Source organism: Tympanuchus pallidicinctus, unplaced genomic scaffold (assembly GCF_026119805.1).
Source record: "Tympanuchus pallidicinctus isolate F22 unplaced genomic scaffold, pur_lepc_1.0 scaffold2, whole genome shotgun sequence".
In the NCBI taxonomy this organism is placed as follows: Eukaryota; Metazoa; Chordata; class Aves; order Galliformes; family Phasianidae; genus Tympanuchus; species Tympanuchus pallidicinctus.
In genome coordinates, this window is record NW_026294721.1 from 40,023,277 (window position 1) to 40,047,809 (window position 24,533).

The 24,533-nt window shown below is 40.6% G+C and overlaps 1 protein-coding gene across 2 annotated transcripts in view; it reads right to left on the bottom strand.

The window, feature by feature from the left end:
• SLC4A4 (solute carrier family 4 member 4) overlaps positions 1-24,533 on the bottom strand; it is a 231,487-nt gene extending 206,954 nt beyond the window's left edge. Inside the window, exons 1-2 of one of the 2 annotated variants that reach the window (XM_052683188.1) lie at positions 24,413-24,532; positions 13,815-13,939 (exon numbers count right to left, since the gene is read on the bottom strand). In XM_052683188.1, coding sequence (XP_052539148.1) covers positions 13,815-13,825 — 11 coding nt within the window. In that variant the 5' untranslated portion in view covers positions 13,826-13,939; positions 24,413-24,532. Of the gene's footprint in view, positions 1-13,814; positions 13,940-24,412 lie in introns of both variants that reach the window. The other variant, XM_052683190.1, reaches the window with a different exon arrangement.

Consider the following 24,533-nt stretch of genomic DNA (forward strand, 5'->3'; position numbering starts at 1 on the left):
GCATTTTCCCACTACTTTCTGGCACTGAAAAGCAGCAAAATTTAACTCATTTTAGCAAGTATGACCTCCAAGTCCAAGCTGGCACCTAGTGAAATTAATGGGGCAATTCACTTCTCCTGAAATTGCTTGAAATTCTTTGCTACTCAAACAATTTAATAATAGCAATAATTAAAAACAACAACAACAACAAAAAGCTAATCAACCAGAGAGTTAAGATTACTCTCCCATATTTGACTTTAACTGGCAGGGCAATTTCAGTGGTGATTCAGCGCTGGCTGGAAAATTCTCTCTGTTCTGTCTGCATGCCAAACTCCATTTGCTGACCCTGAGAACATTGATATAAAGCTATTCTATTCACTAAGGCACTTCCCACAGTGTGAGATGGAGTAAAAGGTGCCTCTAGAAGAAGAATAGGCAGTTAGGCAACTAGGGAGTGCTGCTGTAGGCATGAGTGGTTTATCTTCTGTTTCATCTCTTGTGCTAAGAGAAGACAAGAATGGACATAATAGATCTGCATAAGTACACAAGCGAAACAAACTGCTGGCAGGAATCTGGGGTGATTTGGGAAATTAAGACAACTGTGTTGTTACCTGTTGCTCTGATGCAATGAAAAAAAAAATCACTATTAAAAGCATTCATAACAGTCACTTTTTTTTTTTTTTTTTTTTTTTTTTTTTTAAGAGAAATCTCAGAATTACAGGGATTGGAAGGGACCTCTGCAGATCATCAAGTCCAACCCTCCTGCAAAGCAAGCTCCCTACAGCAGGCTGCACAGGTAGGCGTCCAGATGGGTCTTGAATTTCTTGAATTTCTTGAGTTTATGGCCATTTCTCCTTGTCCTGTCCCCACAGACAGGTTGGCCATGCCCCCTTAACTCCCACACTTAAGATATTTATAAACATTAATAACATCAACTCCCATCTTCTTTTCTCAAGGCTGAACAGATCCAGGTCACTCAGTCTTTCCTCATAAGAGAGATGCTCCAGGCCCTTCATCATCTTTCTGGCCCTCTGCTGGACTCTCACCAGGAAATCCCTGTCTTTTTTTTTGTACTGGGGAGCAAAGAAATGGATACAGTACACCAGGTGAGGCCTTAGCAGGGCAGAGTAGAGGGGGAGGATCACCTCCTTTGTCCTGCTGGCCACAGTCCTTTCAATGCACCCCAGGATCCCATCAGCCTTCTTGGCCACCAGGGCACACTGCTGGTTCATGGCCTATCTGTCATCCACCACCAGGACTCCCAGGTCCTTCTCTGCAGAGCTGAAGAGCCATCAAACTAATCAATGCTATCTAGACTACTGTACAAGAAGAAGGAGGAATCTTGCTAAAATACCAAACAGCAACAAACCTGTAAAGATTCCTACAATAACTTTTGACAGCATTTTAACTAGGATGCCTTTTCCTTCCTGCCTAAGTGGCTGTAAGGTTGTCACCTTTTCCTCCACCATCAAGGTTCCTTATCTACCACCATTTTGTTCTCTAGTGTACAGCATTTCTGAGGCTGCTCTTCAAGTCAAGAACCTCCCTCCCTTGTTCTCTACCAAAGCCACAATTATTTCCATCCCTTAGCTATATACGTTACTTGATCTCTTTGATGACTTGTGCAGTGCTTATCCTACATTTGATCTTCTCTGATAGTATCACAGCAACAGATAACAATTTATGGCGAACCCTTTCCTACAGAATACATCTATGAGTTGTGCTGGTTTCTTGGCTAATGTTATACTCTTTGGAACAACAATGCTAAGTCAACAAGTTATCTTAATTTTATGCTAAAATAAGAGCAGTTTAACATGATTCATTTAAATTCCACTAGTTTTATTAAATACCAGGAAACAGCAAGAATATGTAACAACTATTATGACCACAGAATTTCATCTATGACATTCAACCACTATTGCTCGCAACTCTGATCGGTCAGAAGAACTTACATGGTAATCACATGCACTGAAATTTAAATGTGTTCACCATGTTCTTCTAAGTATCTGTAAAAGGAATATTTAAAACCTTTAGATATGGATTCAGAAGAGCTTCTTTGAGTCTGTATGATCCCTAGGAAAAACAAGTTCGAACAAAGACCATATGGAAAATATAACCATTTTTTCCTATTCTCCACATATATATATCTCATATATATATATATAATGATATCGTATATATATATCTCTCTCAATCAAAGATAACTTTATTTTAGGGTGAGTTGGTGGTGGGTTGGCTCTCACTTCTTAGTCACTTGATTATGCTGTGCTGTTTACAATGGGAGGACTCAAACTGTTCCGTGAGCTCCCAGCAGTGATCCCAAACAATTCAGAGGTCCTGCAGGTTCAAGAACTAGCAATATCTCCTTCCTCAGACTTATAAAGTCACCTGAACCTAACCAGACTTTTTTGAAATGGAAAATAGTTCTGGACACATCTTTGGAAGGGTTCTCTTTCTTTCCTGTCATCCTTCTGCATAACTTTTTCTTCCTTCTGCTAACTATCCATCAACTTATGAAATAAGTAGGTTTTAATTAATTTTGAGGAAGGAGTTCTCAAAACGTTAAGCAAAAACAGGAAGCAAGCTTTTACCAAGTGACAGCCCTGCTTTCCTCAGAGTCACTCTGAATGTGGTTGGTGTCATCAGCTAAAGTCAAAGTTTAGGCAGTCTTGTTACACCCTTCAGATAGCTATACTTCCCTGAAAGTAGTTTGATAACTACTGATTGACTATGGTGAAACATAGGCTATTTTTTTGTTTCTGAAGGTGCTGTGTTAAGAAACAGTACTCAGCATAGCTCCCACGGACTTAACACATCTAATGTACAATGCCATCATACTGGCATTACAGTCTGGTACAGGACTGAACTGCAGCTCTGTAAATTCCTCCAGGTAAGACCCAAACTGCTGCAGCTTTCACTACTGCTAACTGAGTTTTAGTCCATCTCTCAGAACAGGTTGCATTCTACTGGTAATTAGAATAATTCAGACATTTCTTACCAAAACATCAAGAAAGGTATGATATTTAAAAAATGTTTAGCATCCCCATTTATTTTATGACCAAGCATGCTGTGAAGTCTTAAAGTAGCTTTCTATAGAGAACTGCCCAAAGATACAAGAGCATCCAGATCTTGCATGGTTTTCCAGCCTTTACTGGTAAAAATCTCCTGATCTACTAAGCAGTATATTCCTGTTCATTTAGCAATTAAACCATGTTTTCCATAATCTGTGCAAGAGTCCCTGCTTACAGAAGCAGTATTTCTCCTGCAGACTAAGACAGATTTCAAGGTTTGCTTGAATAGTCCTGTGTTCTGTAAGGGCCTGCTTATATCTGCCTTTTTATATTCAATTCTCTTCTGTCTATCCTTGACAAGCATGTTCTGGAAGGAAAAGCTGATTATTCTATTCAGGGCTTAGCCTTTTCCTATCTGCCTTTAGCTGGCCAAATTATTGAACTGCAGTACTGCAGAAACACATGATGATCTACCACATCTTCTCCTACAGTGTTCTGCTCTCCTTGTCTGCCCTGCTTATCTGATCTTGAACCCAAGAACATACTACCTTTCACTCTCAGTGACATGTCACAGCTATTCAATCACTGATCACAACATTATAATCAACATGCATGCCGCACCAGATGAAGAATCCTAACAATGAACAAGAAGTGATAGACAGCATCTGATGCTATCACTGTCCATTCAACATCAAATCTACTTTTGTTCTCCAAATTAATAAATGAATGGTGTCTTAATGAAAGAGACAGAAAGTGGAAAACAGCTTCCAACCCTAGCCAACTAACTTCTCTTCCACGTGTGAGTGCTTTAATGCTTCTACCATCACTGTATAAACCAAGGTTTTCATTAGCTGAGGATAGTGATGGATTCTTGTTGGTTGTTATTATCAGTGATTTTTGGTCATTGCAACTACTCCCTCTGCCAAATGAAAATGTGTTCTCAATGCATTTCCAAATTAGCTGCGCATATTTAAAAACAGAAGAGCTCAAATACACAAAATAGCCTGGTACAGAACTATTCTTATCCATTTAAATATTTTCAGCATGCTCTCTTCAGTGTAAGGCTATCAATGAGATTCTTGATTTCTCTCATTTTCTTCAGAATGGACTGCTAGGCAAAGCAAATGATTTGACCAAATCATGTGACATTTCTATTCCCACTGCATCATCATAATATTATACAATAAACAATATCCTTGCACAATAATACTTTTAAACATTTAAGATTTACAACTTTATTCCTTAATTAACCAACTGTTCACTAAGGCAATATATCCACAGACCTCAGATTCAGTCACCTAGTAAGGAAAAATAAACTCTCTAAACTATACCAAGAGCAGGAAGCAGCTTAATCTCAGTTCACCCTGCTATTCCCACACAGCAGCTCACTGTGGAAGGGAGCGGCAACAGGTAACTAGGAGCAGGCTGAAACTCTTTCTGCTCTTTTTGCAACAGTATAATCTTTTATCATTCAATTCCCCTCACATTCTGTACTAAGATCTTGTGCAATCAGCACACAAAAGAGGAAGGAAAGGTAGTAACTGTTCTAACACATTAATTTCCATCAGACCATGTAAATAAATACCTGCCTTTTATAAAAGAGGAAGGACCAGAAATAAGTTCTCTGATCCATTCTGGAAATAAACAAGTTGGTTCTGTCCTCTTTATCAGATGTATCTGATCTGAGTCTCAGCAGTGTTCACCATTCGAAACAAGAAACAGCACGATTCAGGACGATAGAGCTATCTTGACCTTTACTGTTATTACTTGTTATTACCAAGGACATAAAAAAAGCAAGAGTTTCTTGGAAGCTTAATCTCTGACTTCATTTTTCTATTAGAATGAGGATTCCGTTTTCCCTATTAGCTGCTTATTATTGTAGAGATCTCTTACAAGGTGTTTTATGTTATGACTTTTTACACATAAATAGAGACCAACTTACTGGAAGAAGACACAAGATGAACAATAAAAAAAAAAAGCACTGCTACTAGTACTACTAGCTAAATCTGCAACCCACAGTCTACAGTTGTAGAAACTGAAGTCCTGGAAACACTTGCTCTGAACAAGGATCAGTGACCCTTGCTTTCCACACAACTCATCCTGAACACATTCAGTCCTTCACACCAATAAGCAGAAGGAAACAAGATTTTCTCCACTGTACACAGGTAAAAACATCTAGGACAGAAATGCAGGTCTAGTGATAAGGTAATGCAGGTTACACTGTCTCTCCTATTAAAAGACTCAATTCCGAGTCCCAAAGCAAATCTTAGAAGAGACGCAATTTCCAAGCAAGCAATTGCACATCTGCGCAGTAATTCTTATAGATACCCATTTTTCTATGCTTAGAGGACACATGTCAACTGTATTCCAAATCTTCAGTAGGTTTACACGAGACATGGCAGGAACGCAGCACGTCTTTATAAAGCACACTCTGTTTGACACTCCTGTAACAAGGATCTGCCATCTGCTTGGCAAAGATTCCTCAAGACGACTTTGGGACTTCGGAATGTTTCACCAGAGGGAGAGGAAGGAGATAGCTGTGCCCCAGATCCACATCACCAGATAGCTCATCTCCCCCCCACTCATCTCCAGTGGGAGGCTGACCCAGCCAACCATGCATGGGGGCAGCTGCCCCGAGTGCCAATCTCTGCCCTTCAGCACCACGGTCAGCGCAGGAGGCCCGGCTGGAGCTGCCTGCTCACTGCTGCCAATGAGCGTGGAGGCCTTTGAGACAAGGGTCTCATCTGTGCTCCCATCCGAGGCACCGACCAGTACAGCAAATGTTTTACTTCACACCGCCATGCTTAGTATCACCTACAACTCACTGCTGCTTTTTGAAAGCAACAGACTCCCAGATTTGTTCTATGCCATTTTCCTAGATTTGTTCTATATTATTTTCAGCTTAATAGTACCAAAGGATGTGCTAAGGGTTGAACTGTATGTAATGCATGGGCTTTGAACTTATTACAGATCCTAGGCCTCCTGAATACACGTACAGACATCTCCACTTAACGACAAACATTACCAGCATCCAGATGGCAAGGATTTATAACTACTCCAAATTTAAGAATCAAAAAGTACTACCTTATAGGCTTCCTATATAGTTTTAATGACATTTTACATTACTGTGCAAGGAGGCCACTTTTCATATTGCTAAGTCTGGAAGTTTATTTACTAAAACAATAGAAAAGAAATTAAATTCACTAAGTACCTCTTCAGAAAAAGGTCATTCTTCTATGCAGTTGGCCATAAATTAACCAACACAATTACCAGGAAATTCTTACAGTATGGTAAGAATATGCTGTGTGATGCTTAAATAAACAGTCTTAAGCTTGTATTGAAATGCAAGCCTCATTCTGAACCGCAGTGCAGTAATGACATCCCCTAAGCACATTCAAAGTTAACTCTAAGCTAAAAGAAAATGAGAAAGCAAAACTGGCCATCATCACTCCAAGTCACTATTGCAATTATACTTTTATGTTGTTTGTCTAAACATCGTACTGTAACTCTAGATTAGAAGATACTTTTGTTGAAAAGCAGCCTCCAGCATAGTGCTCTGTTTTTCCTACCTCATCCTACCACTCATTCTCTGGAGGACTTTTTAACTCTCTGAATTATTAGCTATTCTTGAAGCCAAAGCTCAAGAAGCAAGTAACAACTTTCACCAGCAGAATTTTCCTGTACACAGTTTACACCACAGAAGCACCTGATTAACCTCCCCACCTACACTCATATGAATCCAAGCTAAGCAGAACTACATTCCTACCTATGTCATTTCTATTCAAGTTTTGCTCAGGCACTTAGTAACTTAGGAGAGCAAATTAGAAGAATGTCGATTCCGGGTAGCCACCAGGTCTGGGGACACCTGCCTGGCAACAATCCCTGTGCTGCATGGCTGGCATCTCACCCCTTGCCCACTTGGGATCAACACATAATTTGTCTGCACATCAACTCTCCCCACGCTAGTGTCTCAGGGGCAGGCAGATTGCTTTGCTGCTGGGAAGACTGTCTAAAGATAGGCAGCCATGTTTGGCAAGCTATTGGAATCCCAAATAAAACTACAATAAGCACTGGGCATGACTAAACCTGAAGCGCCATCTTCTTTTTCAGTAGCATTATGCCCGCATGCGATTAAGTACAAAAAGAAATAAAAAAATATGGCCAACATCCCCTTTCAATTCCTTCCACCACCAGTAGCACATCACATAGCTCCCTCTAGCCAGCAACTCAAGTAGTTTTGGGAACCTTATTATATGGATATATATGGCACAGAGATAAATGTGCATCCTGACTGAGAAGGGAAAAGGAGTGGGGCAAGTAAAGCAGGTTTACTTTCTCAGTGTTATTTTGCATGCGTGAAGTTCAAATGTAACTAAACATGAAACAACTTGAAATTCTGCCAATAGATGCTTCAGTGAGCTCACTACTAAAATTTAAGCCTATTTTAACATGGAATCAGCATTTCTAATTGGTTAATCGGTCTTTGTAATCCCAGAGCCACTCTAAAAACACCATATATTGGGGGTTGGACTCAATCTCTGGAGGTCCCTTCCAACCCCTACAATTCTGTGATTCTGTGATATTCAAGCTTGCTCCTGCAGCAACTCTAAGGCACTCTCTTGTAGGTAGATGTGCTGACTCCATCTGTAAGGTCACAGAAGACTTGGTGATAAGAATAGAGGTAGCCAAAGTTCCTCATTTGAGAAACTAAACGTGCCGGTATGTAACAATGCTGCTTGTTCAAAAAGCATTCCTCTGGAAGTAGAATAAAGCCACATTTGGTTCAAGCAACACCAAGAAAACAAAGTAGCTGGCAGCATGCTGTAGCAAGCAGAAAAAGGTGTTACTTTGTACTATCTAAGGCTTAGGCTAAGCACTGTGTTTCAGCAACATTGTCAGCCCTCCGCCTTTCCCTAGCACCTAAAAACTTTCTTCAACCTTTGCAAAGACATGAACAAGGCAAACTTTGAGTAATCCAAGTCAGGAATTTTTCCATCAGAAATGCCATGAGTGTGAACTGAAGAGGCAGAGCTAGCCCTTTCCTGAACTCCAAGGGGAAAACAGCCACAAATGACATCCTCCACAGCTTTTGCTGAGAAAACAAATGCTGGAAGCATGACTGCATCTGAAGCTCTCTATCTCAGAGAACGAGCTGGCCCTGAGTTAATTAAGTAAACAGTTAACCCTTGTATTCTCAGCTTTCACAAACACTCATTGGATTCAAGACATTTGCAAACAGTTTGCCCAAACTGGTGAATTTAAGGAAAAAAAAAAAAAAACCACCAAAAGGCAAGTTAGTCCATAAACTCATTCATTCTGTTACTTAATTTTCATCAACCAGAGGTCACAGCTTTCAGTATTCTAAAACTTTTCAGATAGTGGTGACAAAGTACCTTTGTGCTGGTATGTATGCATATGTATACAGATGTCTACTCTTTAAAATAATAATATTAATGAGAGCAGCAATAAAGTGAAAAAAATATTTCTTTCTGAAATTGCACATTCATTGGAACAAGATTGCTTCCAAACTCCAGTTTTAATCTCCTCCTCTAACAGAATTCCATGCCATTACACAGTATGTCATAAACACTAACTTCTCCTTTTAACCCCCTAACCAGAGGTAACTAGCAAAGGACTTATTTTAAGCAAATGATAAAAGGCAGATGCTAAAGCTCAAGAAAACCTTAGTCAAGTCAACGACACAACTTGTGCTTTCCATCCCCATGTACACTTTTTTTTTTAAACAGTAGATTTTGAAGGAGCGTCTTCCCCTTCTCCACTTCCAGCAAGAAAGAAAAAATAAAAACAAAAAAGACGGAGGTTGTGCACCTGGAAGCAATGATACCAACAGTATCTTTAGTCTTTAGATAGAAACATATTGACAACATTTTTTCCATAGAATGAGAACAAACTAAGTTTTGGAAACTTTTTGCTCAAAAACTTTCCTCCAGGGCAAGGTTCTAAACAACCAACTAGTCCAATTTGATTCCACGATCTCACTTTGCAATCCCTGTTTGGCTCAGGAAATCCAGGGTTCAAATTTGTCAATTCTTCTCCAGGGCAACAAACAGGAATGAAATCAGACCATATGTGTCTTCATAGTGCACAGTACCATGTTTCTCCAAAACACTTCTATTTCTAACTTAGTAACTACATAAACTGTAGATATACATAACTTACTTTTAGACTTATTACCTCTTACTTCTGGAAAAGCCTGTGTGTAGACATACACACATGCATACATGGTATACACACACACACACTTGCTCACACTGTGATAAATAGCATTCCTAAAAAAATTTTTGACATTCCTTTTTAACTCTTCAATGTGTTTTGGATTTTCAGGTGAGCACCTTACTCAGAGAAACTTCATCAAACACAAAAACATATTTTTAAGGCAATTCCTTAGCTACTGCCTTTCAGGTTTTGGTTTTCACCATGGTTGTTTTTTGTTTGCTCACCTTTCCATACCATTATAAAAATGGCATTCCAGATGCTCCCAACCAGCCAAGCTACTTTAACTTTCCCTTCTCATTCAGTAACACAAAGTGCTCATAAAATACTCATCGCTGCCATGATTGAAACCCATATTCCTACCTTATGAGAAGTTTGATTTTCTAGTCGAAGTCCTTAATGTTTCAGGGCATCAGGATCAGGAGATCATGATTCATGGGATCAGGAAAGCCAAGGCGCAGGAGGAACTGAACTTGGTGAGGGATGTGAAAAACAGCCGGAAAACTTTCTACAGGTACATTGGCCAGAAGAGACAGGCCAAAGCGAGTGTACCTCCTTTGGTAAATGTGAAAGGAGAACTTGCTTCAACGGATGAATAGAAGGCTGAGGTACTGAATAAGTTCTTTTCCTCGGTCTTCACTGGCAGCCAGGATTCCAGTACTTCTCACGTCCCTGAGCCCTGCATCCCTAAACCTCTAGGTGGACACCAGGGTGGTAAATCCCTCCCCGCTGTGAAGACAGAGCAGGTCTGAGACCGCCTCGTGAGACTGAATGTGTACAAGTCTATGAGCTTGGGTGGCCTGCATCCCAGGGTTCTGAAGGAGCTGGTTGCCGAGCCGCTCTCCATCATTTTTGAAAAGTCGTGGCTGTCAGGTGAGGTCCTGGCTGACTGGAGGAAGGGTCACGTCACTCCCATTTACAAGAAAGGGAGCAAGGAAGACCCTGGGTACTACAGGCTGGTGAGTCTCACCTCTGTGCCTGGGAAGATCATGGAACAGATCCTCCTGGATAACATACTTGATCACATGAGGAATGGGTGTGTGATCTGTGACAGCCAGCACAGCTACACCAGAGGAAGGTCATGCTTGACCAATCTGGTGGCCTTCTATAATGGGGTGACAGCATTGGTGGACAAGGGAAAGGCGACCAATGTCATTTACCTGAACTTGAGCAAGGCCTTTGACAAGGTCCCTCACCACATCCTTATCTCCAAATTGGAGGGATGTGGATTTGATGGATGGACAACTCGATGGATAAGAAACTGGTTGAAAGGCTGCAGACAGCAGGTGGTGATCAATGGCTCTATGTCCAGGTGGAGGCTGGTAACGAATGGCATCCCCAGGGGTCTGTCTTGGGACCGGTGCTCTTTAACATCAATGACATCGATGATGGAATCGATGTTTGCTGACGACATCAATCTGAGTGGTGTGGTCAACACGGTTGAACAAAAGGAAGCCACTGAGAGAGACCTCGACAGGCTTGAAAGGTGGGCCTGGGTGAACCTGATGAGGTTCAACATGGCAAAGTGCAGAGTTTTGCACTTGGGTTGGAGGAATCCCAGGCATCCATACAGACTGGAAGGAGCGGTCCTTGAGAGCAGTCCTGCGGAGAAGGACCTGTGGTCTTGATAGATGAAAAACTTCACATGAGCCAGCAGTGTGTCCTTGCAGCTCGGAAGGCAAATGGTATCCTGGGCTTCATCAGAAGAGGGGTGGCCAGCAGGGACAGGGAGGTGATTGTCCCCCTCTACTCTGCTCTTGTGAGGCCCCATCTGGAGTACTGTATCCAGGTGTGGAGCCCTCAGTACAAGAAAGACAGGGAGCTGTTGGAGAGGGTCCAGAAGAAGGCCACGAAGATGATCAGGGGACTGGAGCACCTCTCCTACGAAGACAGGCTGAGGGGACTGGGCTTGTTCAGCCTGGAGAAAAGAAGGTTGTGGGGTGACCTCATTGCAGCCTTTCAGTACATAAAGGGAGCCTACAAACAGGAGGGGAATCAACTCTTTGAAAGGGTAGATAACTGCAGGACAAGGGGAAATGGTTTGAAGTTGAGGGAGGGGAGATTTAGGTTGGATGTCGGGGGAAGTTCTTTACAATGAGAGTGGTGAGGTGCTGGAGCAGGCTGCCCAGAGAGGTTGTGGATGCCCCATCCCTGGAGGTGTTCAAGGCCAGATTGGATGGGGCCTTGGGCAGCCTGGTCTAGTATTAAATGGGGAGGCTGGTGGCTCTGCCTGTGGCAGGGGGGTTGGAGATTCATGATCCTTGAGGTCCCTTCCAACCCTGGCCATTCTGTGATTCTGTGATTCAGGTAATTTCTCCGAAGTGCCATGGTTTTTATGGTGGCCAATCACAAGACAACACCACCACCTAGCGGCCCTTTCTGAAGTTCTTAAAATCTATAGTTTTGAAGAACTATAATTTACAAGTTTAGAGGATTTCTCAGGATTGAAAAGGCACTTGAATTCACTGTTTCAGCTGTGCAGGTAATTCCTTAGAGATCACATCCACTTCCTCTAAAGAGACTAGTCTCTACCAGGACAGACAGCCACGAATGATAGCCATTTTGAAATCTTAGGGGCCCCTCGTTTTCAGACAGCATCAAAATTCCTTGCTACAAATACGCCTTGCATATAATCCTATGGCTTACACATTCAAACCTTTACTTAATAGAGATCATTCTGGCAAGCAGCTGCTATATCTAGGAGCAGGGACAGTTCCTCAGCAGTCTCTAGACAAGATTTTTGAAGAGAGAAGCACATACAAAACTGTCATGATGGTATTTCATGTTCAGTGTGAAAAATACCAGCAGTAACGAGGCCATGTACTTGAATGTTCGTAAGTCACCTCCACTCAGTAGTGGGGCTGCATATCAATACACGAGGTCATTAAAAAACATGAAAGAAAGAAGTTTCAAGAAGGACAACCATCTTAGTGGAACTACACTTTTACAGACATTCAAGTTTAAAATAATCAGACATCCTATACTGTATGATTTCACAGCAGCCAATTTTTTTGCAGAATCCAGCTCAGACTAACAAAGAATCTAAGCCCACATTAAGAAGTACTTTCATAATGACCAGAAACTAAGTTAACAAAATAGAAGACCAAACAGCTCCAAAAGCTCTGCTCCCTTCATCATTAAATGCTCCTGGTCTGTCACCCTATTGCTGACCAAGGGGATTTCCACACCAGTTCAAAGTCAAAAGAATTTTCAAGTTTGGAACTTCTATTGGTCCCAAAGGGCTTCAGAGCACATAATATTTTAACCATTCTCTCCCAAAGTCAGAAAAACACAATAGTTTTCAGATCAGAATACTAATGTCTGTGGCATAAACTTCTCTTTGAAAAGTAAACTGTACTTGAAAAAAAAATAAAATAAAAATAAAGATAGTGGACCTATTCAGCTGCTTGACAGCTGGAACCAATGAAATTGGCTTAATCCAAGCTCTCGTCATTCTGCAGTTATAGTTAGAACACATCTAGTATTACAGTGCATTTTAGCTGTTACCTAAAATCGTAGTCACACTGTAAATAGCAGCATGACTTTTGGAGCTATCACTGTTCTACCTCGCTATATGGTGTCAGGAGGTCACCTGCACTTAAGCATAATTTTTTTGGGACATTTCTACTCCAACATCTGGAGTTGATCAGTGGTCCATCTCCTTTTTCTAGGATTTAAGCTTCCTTTGGGGTCGTCTTTCCACACACTGTTTTTACAAAATAGCTTAGCTTGCTTAGGCTGCTCTATCTTCAATTTCCCTGGGGCAAAAGGTTATCTCTCTGATCTTTTCTTGGGTGATGTAACAACATGTTGAAGAAAAATCACTGTTAAACTAAAATTCCTACCAGGTGCCTTATAATTATAAGGCAACAGTCACAGTTCTGTAGCAATAAAACAAGACATTAGCTTTAGTTATCTGAGCCAAAGGACAATTTAAGAAAGGAAAAGAAAAATGTAAGTGGCAGTTCCATGAAAAGCAGAAATAAGCATTGTACACCCTTGTTATGAAAAGCACTGGCATGATCTCACCCCAAAAGGGATTTAGGTGCTTAATTGCTTCTGCAACCAATTCAAACACTCAAAATTTCTGAGCTGTGAAGGTGAGTATTTCATAATAAAATGTTCTTTTACATACAGAAAGACTATTTTAAAAGTCAACTGTAATTAAATGCTGACGGGTGTCTAAACCTTTTGTATCAAAAGTACAGGCACATCATCCCATTGTTAACACTATACTCTAAACTCTGCAGGGACAAGTTTTCCTTTTCTTCTGTGGCATTACACAGGCATGGCACAACCCAAAAGTCTAATCCTACTTTTCTTCAGGGTCTAAGGGCTTTAGAGGTACTTCCCACAAGATATTTTCCTCAGAGAACACTTGCTCATCCCACACGCACAGTCCCAAACACACTGGAGAACTGTCTAACCTAGCACTAGAGAACCAGTTTGTGTTTTTCCTCTCTTCCCGTCACATAACCACAAGCTGGAAATGCCCAACCAAAAATTAAGTTGTGTACAGCTGAAGCATACACTGGTTATAGACTAGTCAGAAAGCAAGGACCACAAGCTGTGACTGTGCATTTCTTTTACCTTTGATGCATTTCTGCTTTCTTTGTACAACTGGAGTAAGTCACTTTTCAGCTTTACGGCAGCACACATTGGAGGACTGCAAGAATCTTAGATATTGCCAGCCATACCAGGAGCTGTGCGGGTGCCTAGGACAAATAAAAGAGATCATTTATCTTTTGCCCAGAGGCTTCTGAAAGGGCCTAGGGGCAGACAGCAAAACAGGATTGTCAGTTGCCAGGTGAAACAGTCAGCAGCCTGACTGATTCAGATTCCAGCTTAAAACTCTTCTCAATCAGCTGCTCAGGCACTGGGGCTCTACTGAATGTGGATTCCCATCAGGACATCAAACATGTTTAACAGAACAACAAGAAGCTTTTTTCCTCTCTGTGGCCAAGACAAGCAACTACGGGAGTTAACAAAGGCAGTCAGATTGCTACTGTATCACTAGCCTTTGGCTTCGCCTACCTATCTATGCCTACATGGAAAATGTTCCCTCCTTCTTTGGAAGGAAAAGGGCAAGGAACTTTCAGGGAGAGGGACGAAATCAGTTAGTCTGCGCAGCTACAAGTTCAGGAGTGGCAGGGGATATTATGGCAGTCATTAACACATCAGTCTGCTCCTAAGTCATGCTCACTGGAGAAAGGGAGAAATAAAAATCAGCCCCTGAGGCCACAGTAGCAGCTCAGAGGAGAGGGGGAGGGGAAAAGAAAAACAAACCACAACACACTTCAGAACTGCAAATGTAACCTGCTGCCAGATCTGGAAAATCCAGGAGTTGAGCATCAGAGAATCTTCAGACAGATAGTACAGGAACTATTTCCAGGAATTAGTCTCCTTCCATGAAGAGCACATTATGACAGCCCTTCCACATATATTCTAGCTCTCCAAGACTGCAGAGAATATCCCAGCACCCACTTCTAGCACCCCCATCATAGAAACAGGATTTGTCTGTAGGGCTTATTTTGCTGAGTGTCACATTTATGTGCTTAAGGAGTGAACACCAGCCAAAATCACAATCAATCTTCTGGCTTGAATTTAGTGCTGGGCTTCCCATTCTAACTGTTTTAGTCAAATTCTCTCTTCTAAAGCTGAGCTTCTCTACATCTGCCTGCAATGCACAGCACCTGGAGATGGCTACCTAGTAGGCTATGCCTACCTCACCTTCTCCCTTATTTCTTGTTCTATGCCTGAAGCCTTACAGCATATATAGGGGGGGTAAAAAAAAAAAAAAAAAAAGGATATGAGCTCTTTTTAAGCCAAAAAAAATAGCACTTGTCATTGTAGCTCACCAGAAACTAAAAATGTCTAAGGTAGCACTGCCATAGAAACCAGCATCAAAAAAATTGGCATTCAAATAACTACAAGATTTATATTTTAAATTAGGATTGACCAAATAGGAACACGAAGATCCTGAGCAGTTCAGCTCAGCTCTGAAGCTTGCCAGTGTATTCACGTAAAAGTGGAAGGAGAAATCAGTATTCTGAACAGCAGGGCGAGGTAGATGCAAAAAGCCCAGGACACAGCTATCACCCTTCACAGCACAATGAACAGTAATCTAATATGAGCATTTTAGAGGCTTTTAGCTCAGGGGGCTTGGGATAAACAGCTTCACTTGCCTTCCATTTCTCCTTTTCACTTTTGAAAATCACTTCCTCAATCCCCAGAGCTCTGAAATGTCTTGGAGCAAGTACGGTCATCTGCTGAGATGACCTGTAGGTCTGGGTACATAGCCATACTTTTGCTTGTGCTGAGGTACCTTAGTTACTTTAGTCCCAGCTCCACTGGACTAAAGTGTCTCCATAAAACAGCTTATTCCATCAGAATGCCAAGTAGGACTGAGGCGTATCGGCCTATGAGGGTAAGTGTGCATGCGCAAAGTCAAGGCAGCTTGCTAGCTTGGCAGGAGAGGCACAATACAAAGAGCAGGCACTACAGTGATGCTCACTGATTTTCAGTGATCTGGAATAGACACAAATTAGCCAGACTTTTACAAAGTCAGAGATTCTTCCTACATCAAAAAACCAAAAACCAAAAACCAAACTCCACGTGCTGTCGTTACAGGAAAGGCGATCATGAGACAGGATAAACTGAAACTATAATTAACCATCATTCGAGTAGCAACTATGTTGTGGGGTTACAGAGCAATAATCTATGTATGGAGTCACTGACTACAAACTCTGGCTAGAGGCTGCAGGCATGTTTCTCTAAAACAACACTTCAGTACCTCGCAGCTCCTTGTAAGGCCCCTGCAGAATTTGCAAGGGGCTTAACAAGCACTGCTGGGCAGAAAGCAGTTTCAAAAGCCCAGGGAATTTCACCTGATGTGCTCACGCAGAAACTATGCTCCTTTGATCTGAGCATCACTGAGAAAACAGACTGACAGCTTACGTAGAGGTGCCAAGTGAGTCAAGTGACATTCCCCGATGATGAAGTGACATGAGATTAAGCCCAATCATACATAGCCTTTGAGAGAAGAGTAAAGGAAGATCCTGGACTGTGCTAGGTTAAGGAGAGTCAGAGACAGAAATGAAACGAAACGTTAAGCTCATGTTGCATATTTCTGTTGAGATAGATAAGGACAGCTCCAGAGGGCTCTCAGCCAGGAAAAAATACCATTGGCATCTGAAAACCCTGAGATATTTGTCTCTTTCCAATCAGCTGCTGCACTGATGGGAAAAAATGAGCAATTTTTCCTGGACTGAGAGGACAAAATAATCAGCTTTCTCAAATCATTATGGAAAAAAAGAATAAGGAAAAAAAAAAAATACCCACAACAGTAAGGCATATGAAAACATGAGCTTCCCAACAAACCTCAAATGACATAGAAAACTTGGTAAGAAGGAAGCTGTTTTCACTACACCCCTAACTGGTTCTGAGTCATCTTGTAGAGTTATTGGGGGGTTACCTGAGTCATCTGTGACAAATAAAAGAAAAAGCTCATCAGAGGAATGGCTCTGTCAGCAAAATCTTCACTTGAGACCATCAAATATTTTGATGTAACCATTTTAATTCCAGAAGGCTAAATTCTAAAAGATGTTGAGCAAAGAAAAGTCAAGGAAAAACAAGAAAAAGTGAAAGGGCGCAGAAGGGGGAAGTTCCAGGAAGACTACAAAGGTTGCAGAATGCCTTCATAATGGAAAAGGCAGGGAAAATGTGAGCCTCTTAACAAATACAGTTCTGTGCAAATGGGAAAATCTTTGCTACAAGTGTATGAGAAACTCGTTCATCTAAGCCAATCTAAGGCCAAAATACTATTAATGACTGTCAGTGGAATCTCTTCCAATAAAAAGAACTTGAAAAAAAAATATAATTGCACTTCAGCAGAGCTACTTCTAAGGTCTTGAACAAGCTTTTAGTGACTGTCTACTGCCTCTTTCATCCACTTGAAAGTCATTTATCTAACTTATACAGCACTCAGCTTTGAGCAAACAAATAGATGAGAACCGATAAACAATTTAATTAGAATATTTGCTGCAAATCACTGGAGATGGAGGTTGTGCAACGTTATGCTGGGGCAGTGAGCACACGAGTGGTAAGCAATTTGTAACACTAGCTAGAACAAAAGAAGAAATCCAAAATGGGGGCGGGGTGAGGGTGTAGATTTTCACTAATCTCTGAAAAGATTCGCTGCTCTATGAAGATTAGATACAAATCCATTAATTACAGAGAAGTCATAATACCCTTCTCCTTTCTTAGTAATATTTAACTATGCTTAACCAATTGTTATGGACAGAATAAAAGCAAACTCAGCTCTAGTATGAGATAACTGCATACTACAGCAATGCATGTTTCAGAAACAAAGGTTGTCTTCACATTATTTATATTTATGGTATTTTTTCATTTTACTATCTTCAAAATACTGATCTTGCATTTCTAAAAGAATATTTTTAAAAGCAGCAAGTCAGCACTGTTCTGTCCTTCATTACTCTTGAAAGTTGATAATAATCAACTTTCTCACAAAATGAAACCTTAAACATCTTTTGTTCCTCCATCTCACATCAGCGACTTTTAAAATTGAATTCTTATTCTCAAACTCGGCACAATGAAAATATGAAGAAAAAAACAAGCTCACATGCACAGCACAAGTACTACAAATTCTACGAGTGTCAGAGAGAAACACCACTGTAACCACTTTAATTAAATATTTACAGAGAGCTTGTCTGCACAGCTGAACATCAAGCAAACAAACCCAAGTTCGGAATCAGGTGTGTTTAGCTGGATTGAAGATTGCTTTCTCCCTCACCCACCTAAAAAGCAAAACTTAGATAAGAATTTCAAAGTGAAGTTTGGAACTGAAAATGACCGAGTCCCAGTTGAGATGCTATTAAAAAAAAAAAAAAAAAGAACACTAATATGACAGGTTCTTCTTCAGCAATATGTTACATGCCAGGGCTGGGGGGGAGAAATCCTCATTCTCTTACAACATGTTCTTTAACTAAGTCCTAGTTCAAATAAAGAGCTTTGCCCAGACCTTTACACTGAGGCCAAATCTACGCTGTGAGCTAACTCAGGACAGCTACACCTCGCTTTATGCCAGCAAAGGGCTTATAAGACAAGTATAGCCTTCTTTGAACAAAATATTTTTGCCAGAACTTACTCGAGCCTTCCCAGACTAAACGTGCACTGGCAGACATAACTTTTTTGACTTGAAGAATTATGCCAGCAGAAAATAAGACAAAAAGGCTTGGCAGAATTGGCAAAAGCCTCCTTCATGCTTTACCTATGTTTATTTGGTAAAACAAAAGTACAAGAGAACACCTTAAAAGCAGCTCTTAATCATTACTTATGTCAAGAGTATAGATGACCCTAATCCTGCCACTAGAGCATCTAACCCCTCTAAAAATGCTTCTTCCTACTATTGTGGTAGTACTGTCCTGTTAGCCATTCTCTGCTACATTAACTCTATACACAGACAGTGGAGATTTCTCGTCACAGTGAGCTAGCTGCAAATCTCCTTAGCTCCACCAACTGCCACCTACAAGTCACAAAATACAGAACCATTGTAGGTAGCTCAGGTCATAACAAACTGTGTGCGTGCATGTGTGTGTGAAAGAGACAGAGACAGAGAGAGAGAGAGAGACAGAGAAGCAAGGGTCTTGAAATTTCTCATGGGTTTCCACTCCCCTTTAATTTTTTTTCCTCTCACTGCTTCTCCCTCAGTTGTCTAGCACGCAGGATCCAGAACAGAGTTTTGGCTATATCTCTGGCAAGGAGGGAACTCAGCACACACCTGCTCCCTGAATTTGGCAATTGCTCAAGGTAATACATGTTAATGGCATTAGATCACTCCAGCTGTAGCAGTACTGGGATTACCTTAACCTGCAATCTGTCACTGTTTCTTCTAGGAGGTACAAGATGTAACCTTGATACACTGCCATAGCTCTGCAAGCACATCTTAAGAGAAGTACAAAGTGCTTCTTTGAGCAGTTGTCTTGTACAAAAAAACAGACCGGATTTTATCCTTCTCTATCAACAACAACAACAATCAGTTGAATAGACCTTTCAGCATTGCACTTCCAAAACTGGAAGTAAAATTCTACAAATCAATTTCCTTCTAGCATCTACTAGCCTGCTTGGTCTAGTCTCTGCTGGACTCATTCACTCAGCATGCTACCTGAAGTATTCTATTTATCCACATCATTGCCCATTCCCACACCTTGCTTGGTTCAGTGAAGGGCACAGCACAGTCCACAGCAAAATCCCAAGTCCAAAACAGATTTTGTTCATTACCCCATCTGACCTGGACACCAGAGAAAAGAACAATTTACACACTGCCTCTATTTAATCTTCTCTAAGTGGGAGGCCAATACGACTTCTTTTGGCCACGTTCAATCATGTTAGCAGGTGACAGTAAGAGTCAATGTCTTAATTTAGGTTTGAAAAACCAATTAAACAAACTTTGATAAAGGTTTCAAAATTATTGTTTCAAGCTCAGCTTTGTTACTGTAATAAAATACCATGTTCCCTTTACAAATACATGAAATTTTCAAGCTCATAAGATGCAAGTTTAATTGGTAATATACATAGGTAGCACATACATGCTACACTTGGCTTACATAGACTGCAACATTTCACCTCTTCTTAGAACTCCCTTAGGGCATTAAAATAAGATGTTTCTAAACTACTCACTTGTTCCACATCCTGTTTAGGGCTGCTAAAATTTTAAACTTGCACAGTAAAAATTACTACTAATTCTACCACTTCCTACTCAGTTCACCTCTTCCCTTCAAAAAAGCTAAACTAGTCATAGTTGTCTACAACAGGGACTCCCGATTCATAGGCTGCAGACTTTTCAGGGACTATTTCTAAAGGATCTGCAAAAGGCTTAGGAAAGCACTCTGTCAGTACGCTCACATTCATTCTGTAAGAACATACTGTCACACCTGTAAGTTATGCAGTGCAAGCCACTGCTAAGAATGTCTGGTCCACAAACTTAAAATCTATCATGCATGGTGGGCCCTCATTTTGGCTACTGAAGAACAAGAAAATATTATGCTGTGGATATAATTATCTCATTACTTTTGCAAAACAGAAGCAAGTTGATGAAACACTGCTGTTCAACAGAAAGAATTTCCACAGCATATGGACTAGTTAAAGCAGAAGCCATGCTTGTTGTACTGCTCACAGTACAGCCCCACTAGCCTCAAATACTGTGTACAAGTCACACGACTACTTTTTCCCTAAGAATCCAGATGCATTTCACATGCTACAGTGATCTTAATGGCTTCCATTTAGCAATAGTCTATCTCAAAACTAGCCTGCAAATACTTCAATCTCATCCTGGATTAGAGCAGCTATTTCCTGTAAGGACTGAAAGCTTCTCCACCTCTATCTACGGTCTCTGCTTCCTGGTTTGATTTTAATGAAATTATTTTAAAGTGAGGCTGAGTATGAGCCAAAGATTTAGTCAGGGGCATCTTATTCTTACCTCTCATTTGCTGCCAAATGAGCAAAACTGCAAAAGCCATATCAATGAGAAGTAAGCCAGTTCTACCATATGACTTTCTCCCTTTTCAACATCTGTCCAACTCTCCGATCTGTGGGATCAAACAGAAGCACTTTAAGCAATATTGAGACAAATTATTGCATAAAGGAGTCTCTGTGACATCTGCAAGCCTACAGATTTTTTCTATAAAGAATGCTTTATATGCATAATATCTTGCATAACATAATTAGACCTGTACCAAAAGAGAGTACATGGGATTTACTGAACTCCAAGGAAATAGTCTAGACTTGCAAGCTAGGACAGAATTGGATTCATCACAAAATGTTTTAAATCCAGGTTGGTTCTCATGTTAGCTTATTTAAGTTCAGCCTGAACCAGACTAATTTTCTGATTTATCCTTAGCAGTAGCCAATACTGCAGACAAAAGACTGCACTCATCAGTCTTTCCCTCCATTCCACCTGTTACATGTTTACCCACCCTGTCCATGCTGCACCAAAGCACTTAAACCTTACAGGTACTTGTCAATTCACACATTTTTCACCTTCCCCTTTTTCATGAAGGGCAGAGATTATCAACCACATATCAGCAGCAAACGTCTCCCAGTCACTCTTCTTCTTGAGTACAGACACAGAGGACCTGGTTGTCGTTATCTGAACCCCTGCTACTGGGACTGACTGCACTGCTTTTTGAAGCATTCTTATTTTCCAGAGTTCTTAAATTTCTGCCTCTACAGACAAAAATCTGCAGAAACTGTATCAGAACTTTTAAGAGCAGTCCCTGTTTTCTGTATTGACAACTTTCAAGCAAGTGTTTAAGTATTACCATCTTTCACATTTCCCAGATATGGGTTTTTTTTTTGCACCATCAACCTTTGCTTAGGGATATCTCGGCTCCTGCTAGCATCACATCTTACCAGATTAAAAGCTATATTCTACTCATCTGTTCATATCTTACTCTTCATTACAAGTATATCAGTGCATTCACTATGTCAAGGCTTATAACAAAACTTCCTTGTAACACCTATCTCAACTCACTGTTCTAAAGAGCAACCAAGAACTTCCCTCTGGCTCCTTCAATGCACCCCTACCATTCATATAGCAAATAAAAGGTTGAAAATACAGAACAAAAGATAAGGCCCTTGTTGCTATCAGCAGTACAGATGCTACCAATGACTCGTTCTCTGAAAAGGGATCCATACAAGACCACATACTATCAGTAACAGCCACAGCAAAAACCAAGAAATTCTGAATACTAACATTTTGTGTTCTGATTGCAGATTCAAGTTCATTCTATAAAAAGCTTACAGTCTCCATTAAAAAAAAAAGAACCACATAACCATGATGGGTAAAAAACAGCTCTGAAAAACAAAGATGAACATTATATTGACATCATGGGTCGCAGCAGCTCCCAAACTGTTGGCATTGTTCTTGAAGAAGGCTGCAGGGTTGATGCAGAGAATCATTTTCAACAGAGAAACAAATTATATTAAATAATTTCTGCCAATAAGTAACATTTTCACCCTTGGTTTTTGTCTTTTTTTTTTTTCTTCTCTTTCAACTGAGCTAAAAAAAAAAAAAAAAAGCAAGACATAAAACAGTATTTTGTGTGCACAGCCCTAAGAAACTGAACTGCAGTTGCAGTTCTTCAGTAAATAAACAATGCCAATTGCATTTTATAAGGAGCCCTTCTGAGTTACTTAGATACCAGAGTATCTAATGTATCATATGCTATCTGATCACATTTATGGGATTCAAGCAACTAACTTCTAAAAATGCATCAGAAAGGCGGGATGTTAAGAAAAACCCTGCTAAGAACATTCTATGCCAATTCATACACCAGTTGGCCAGAGGAGACCATATTGAAGAAATAAAGCCTCTCTACAAAAGTAGAGAGGGAAATAGAAGAAAAAAGAGACACCTTTACACAGAGCAATGCATTAAATACATGAAATACTCAAACAAGTTACCTAGGGTTTTTGATCAACACAGTACTCCCTGAAAAGGCTGTAAAGACTTAATAGGAAAACATTGACAGCTCACTCCACCAAACAACAAACAGTGAAAAAAAGAAAACCAACCAACAAACACACAAAAGGAAAGCACAACTGAAGAAACACTAGTAGAAATCACTACTTAAATTAAGAGGCAGAGAATTCTGGTACCCGAATGCAATTTCACAACCTTTAGTATTTCTTAATGAAAAATGATCATTCAATGAATGCATTACTCCAGCCAGCAAGGAATGTGGTAGGAAAAGGTTTGATCCTCTACAGAAATGTTTTTCAATATCTAAAGCAGCTACAGCTATCCATGACAAGGATCAGTATTGTAATTGTCAGTATTGTAGCTGACCCTAAAAATACAGGCTCAAACAGGAGGAGCTTAGGAGGAGGTAAAGTCACAGAGAAAAGTAGTATTACCATCTAATGTATATGCTGTTTTCTGTAAATGAAATGCAAAAGATTCATTCCATTGGCAGCAGTGTGATATACAGGAAAGAGAATCAGGTTATAATCCAGAGCTAGAGATCAGCACAGCAGAAAAACGAGCAAACAAAAAAACCTCAAAATCAGATCAACACACGCAGAGACAGAAAACACCCTTGACAGAAAGTGACAAAAAGGAAGGTTCTGCAGAGGAACTTCAGCATACCTGGAGACCTTCGTTCTGTGCTCCACAGAAAGCTGACAGAGAACTACTACGCTTTTAGCAATACTTTCTGACCTACTGGCAATATGATTCCAGATGGATTGTAAAAGCAACCCCAAAAGCACTACTAACAGCTGTATTTAAAGCCAAAAATACAACTAGATGCTGGAGATGTTCTCATCTGAGAGCAACGGGTAAGCGCACACTGTTAATAAAACATAAAGCCAAGATGCACTATTACTTTGAGTCTATCATGGGTCAGCAGCCCTAGAAAAAAAGGAAACTTTCAGACAGTTAGTGACTCATCTCTAGCCCAAATTCTTTCAGCCTCACTGGATGCATACACTAAATATGTAATTAAAAGATATCAGAAGCCATTACTTAAATGAGCTGAATAACTACAAATACGATCAAGATTCTAAGTGTATCACACAAGCCTAAGTATGTGATAAACCCTTAAGACTTAGTAGATATAATTAGAAATAACTTATAGCATATACCATGCCATGGTGTCTTAGGTGTCTCCTCTCTGGGCAAAAGGCAAGACTTGTGCTTAAGCTGTGATTAAGTTCAAGGAGGACAGAGAATAAATACCTTATAGCTGGTAAAAGCTCAGAGAGTAAGATCAGTGTGTACTCCACACCTGAGTGTGTAAGCACAGTAGAGGTGTTAATTAAGTATGCAAAGCCAATTATAAGTGTATGCACAATAGCACGAGGCACAATGAAAATAGAAAGTCCAAGAAAAATTTCCCAGCCTCAAGGATTCTTGGTTAGTTCTCCAAAGACCTAAAACTGCTCGGTTCCACAGAACAGAGCCACGTCCCTTTGTCAAAAGAGACAGCAAGCCTATCGTTCAGAATACCAAAACACTGAAGTTAGACTGTGGCCACCGTACACTGCACCAGAAACCCCAGGTAAAACAAGCTGGAAGTCAGTGGATTTGATGTTTTTCCTCCAGACGATGAAAAAGCAGAGACAGCACAGCAGCTGTTGACATGGATAAGCACACATGAAATACCTACCTGACTACCATGGAGCAATGCAATACACCCTCACGAAACAAGCACCGGAACAGATCAGGAGCAGATACCTAAAAAGTAAGGTTTACTCTTTTACAGCATGTCTTCTCCTTCCGAGGTGCAG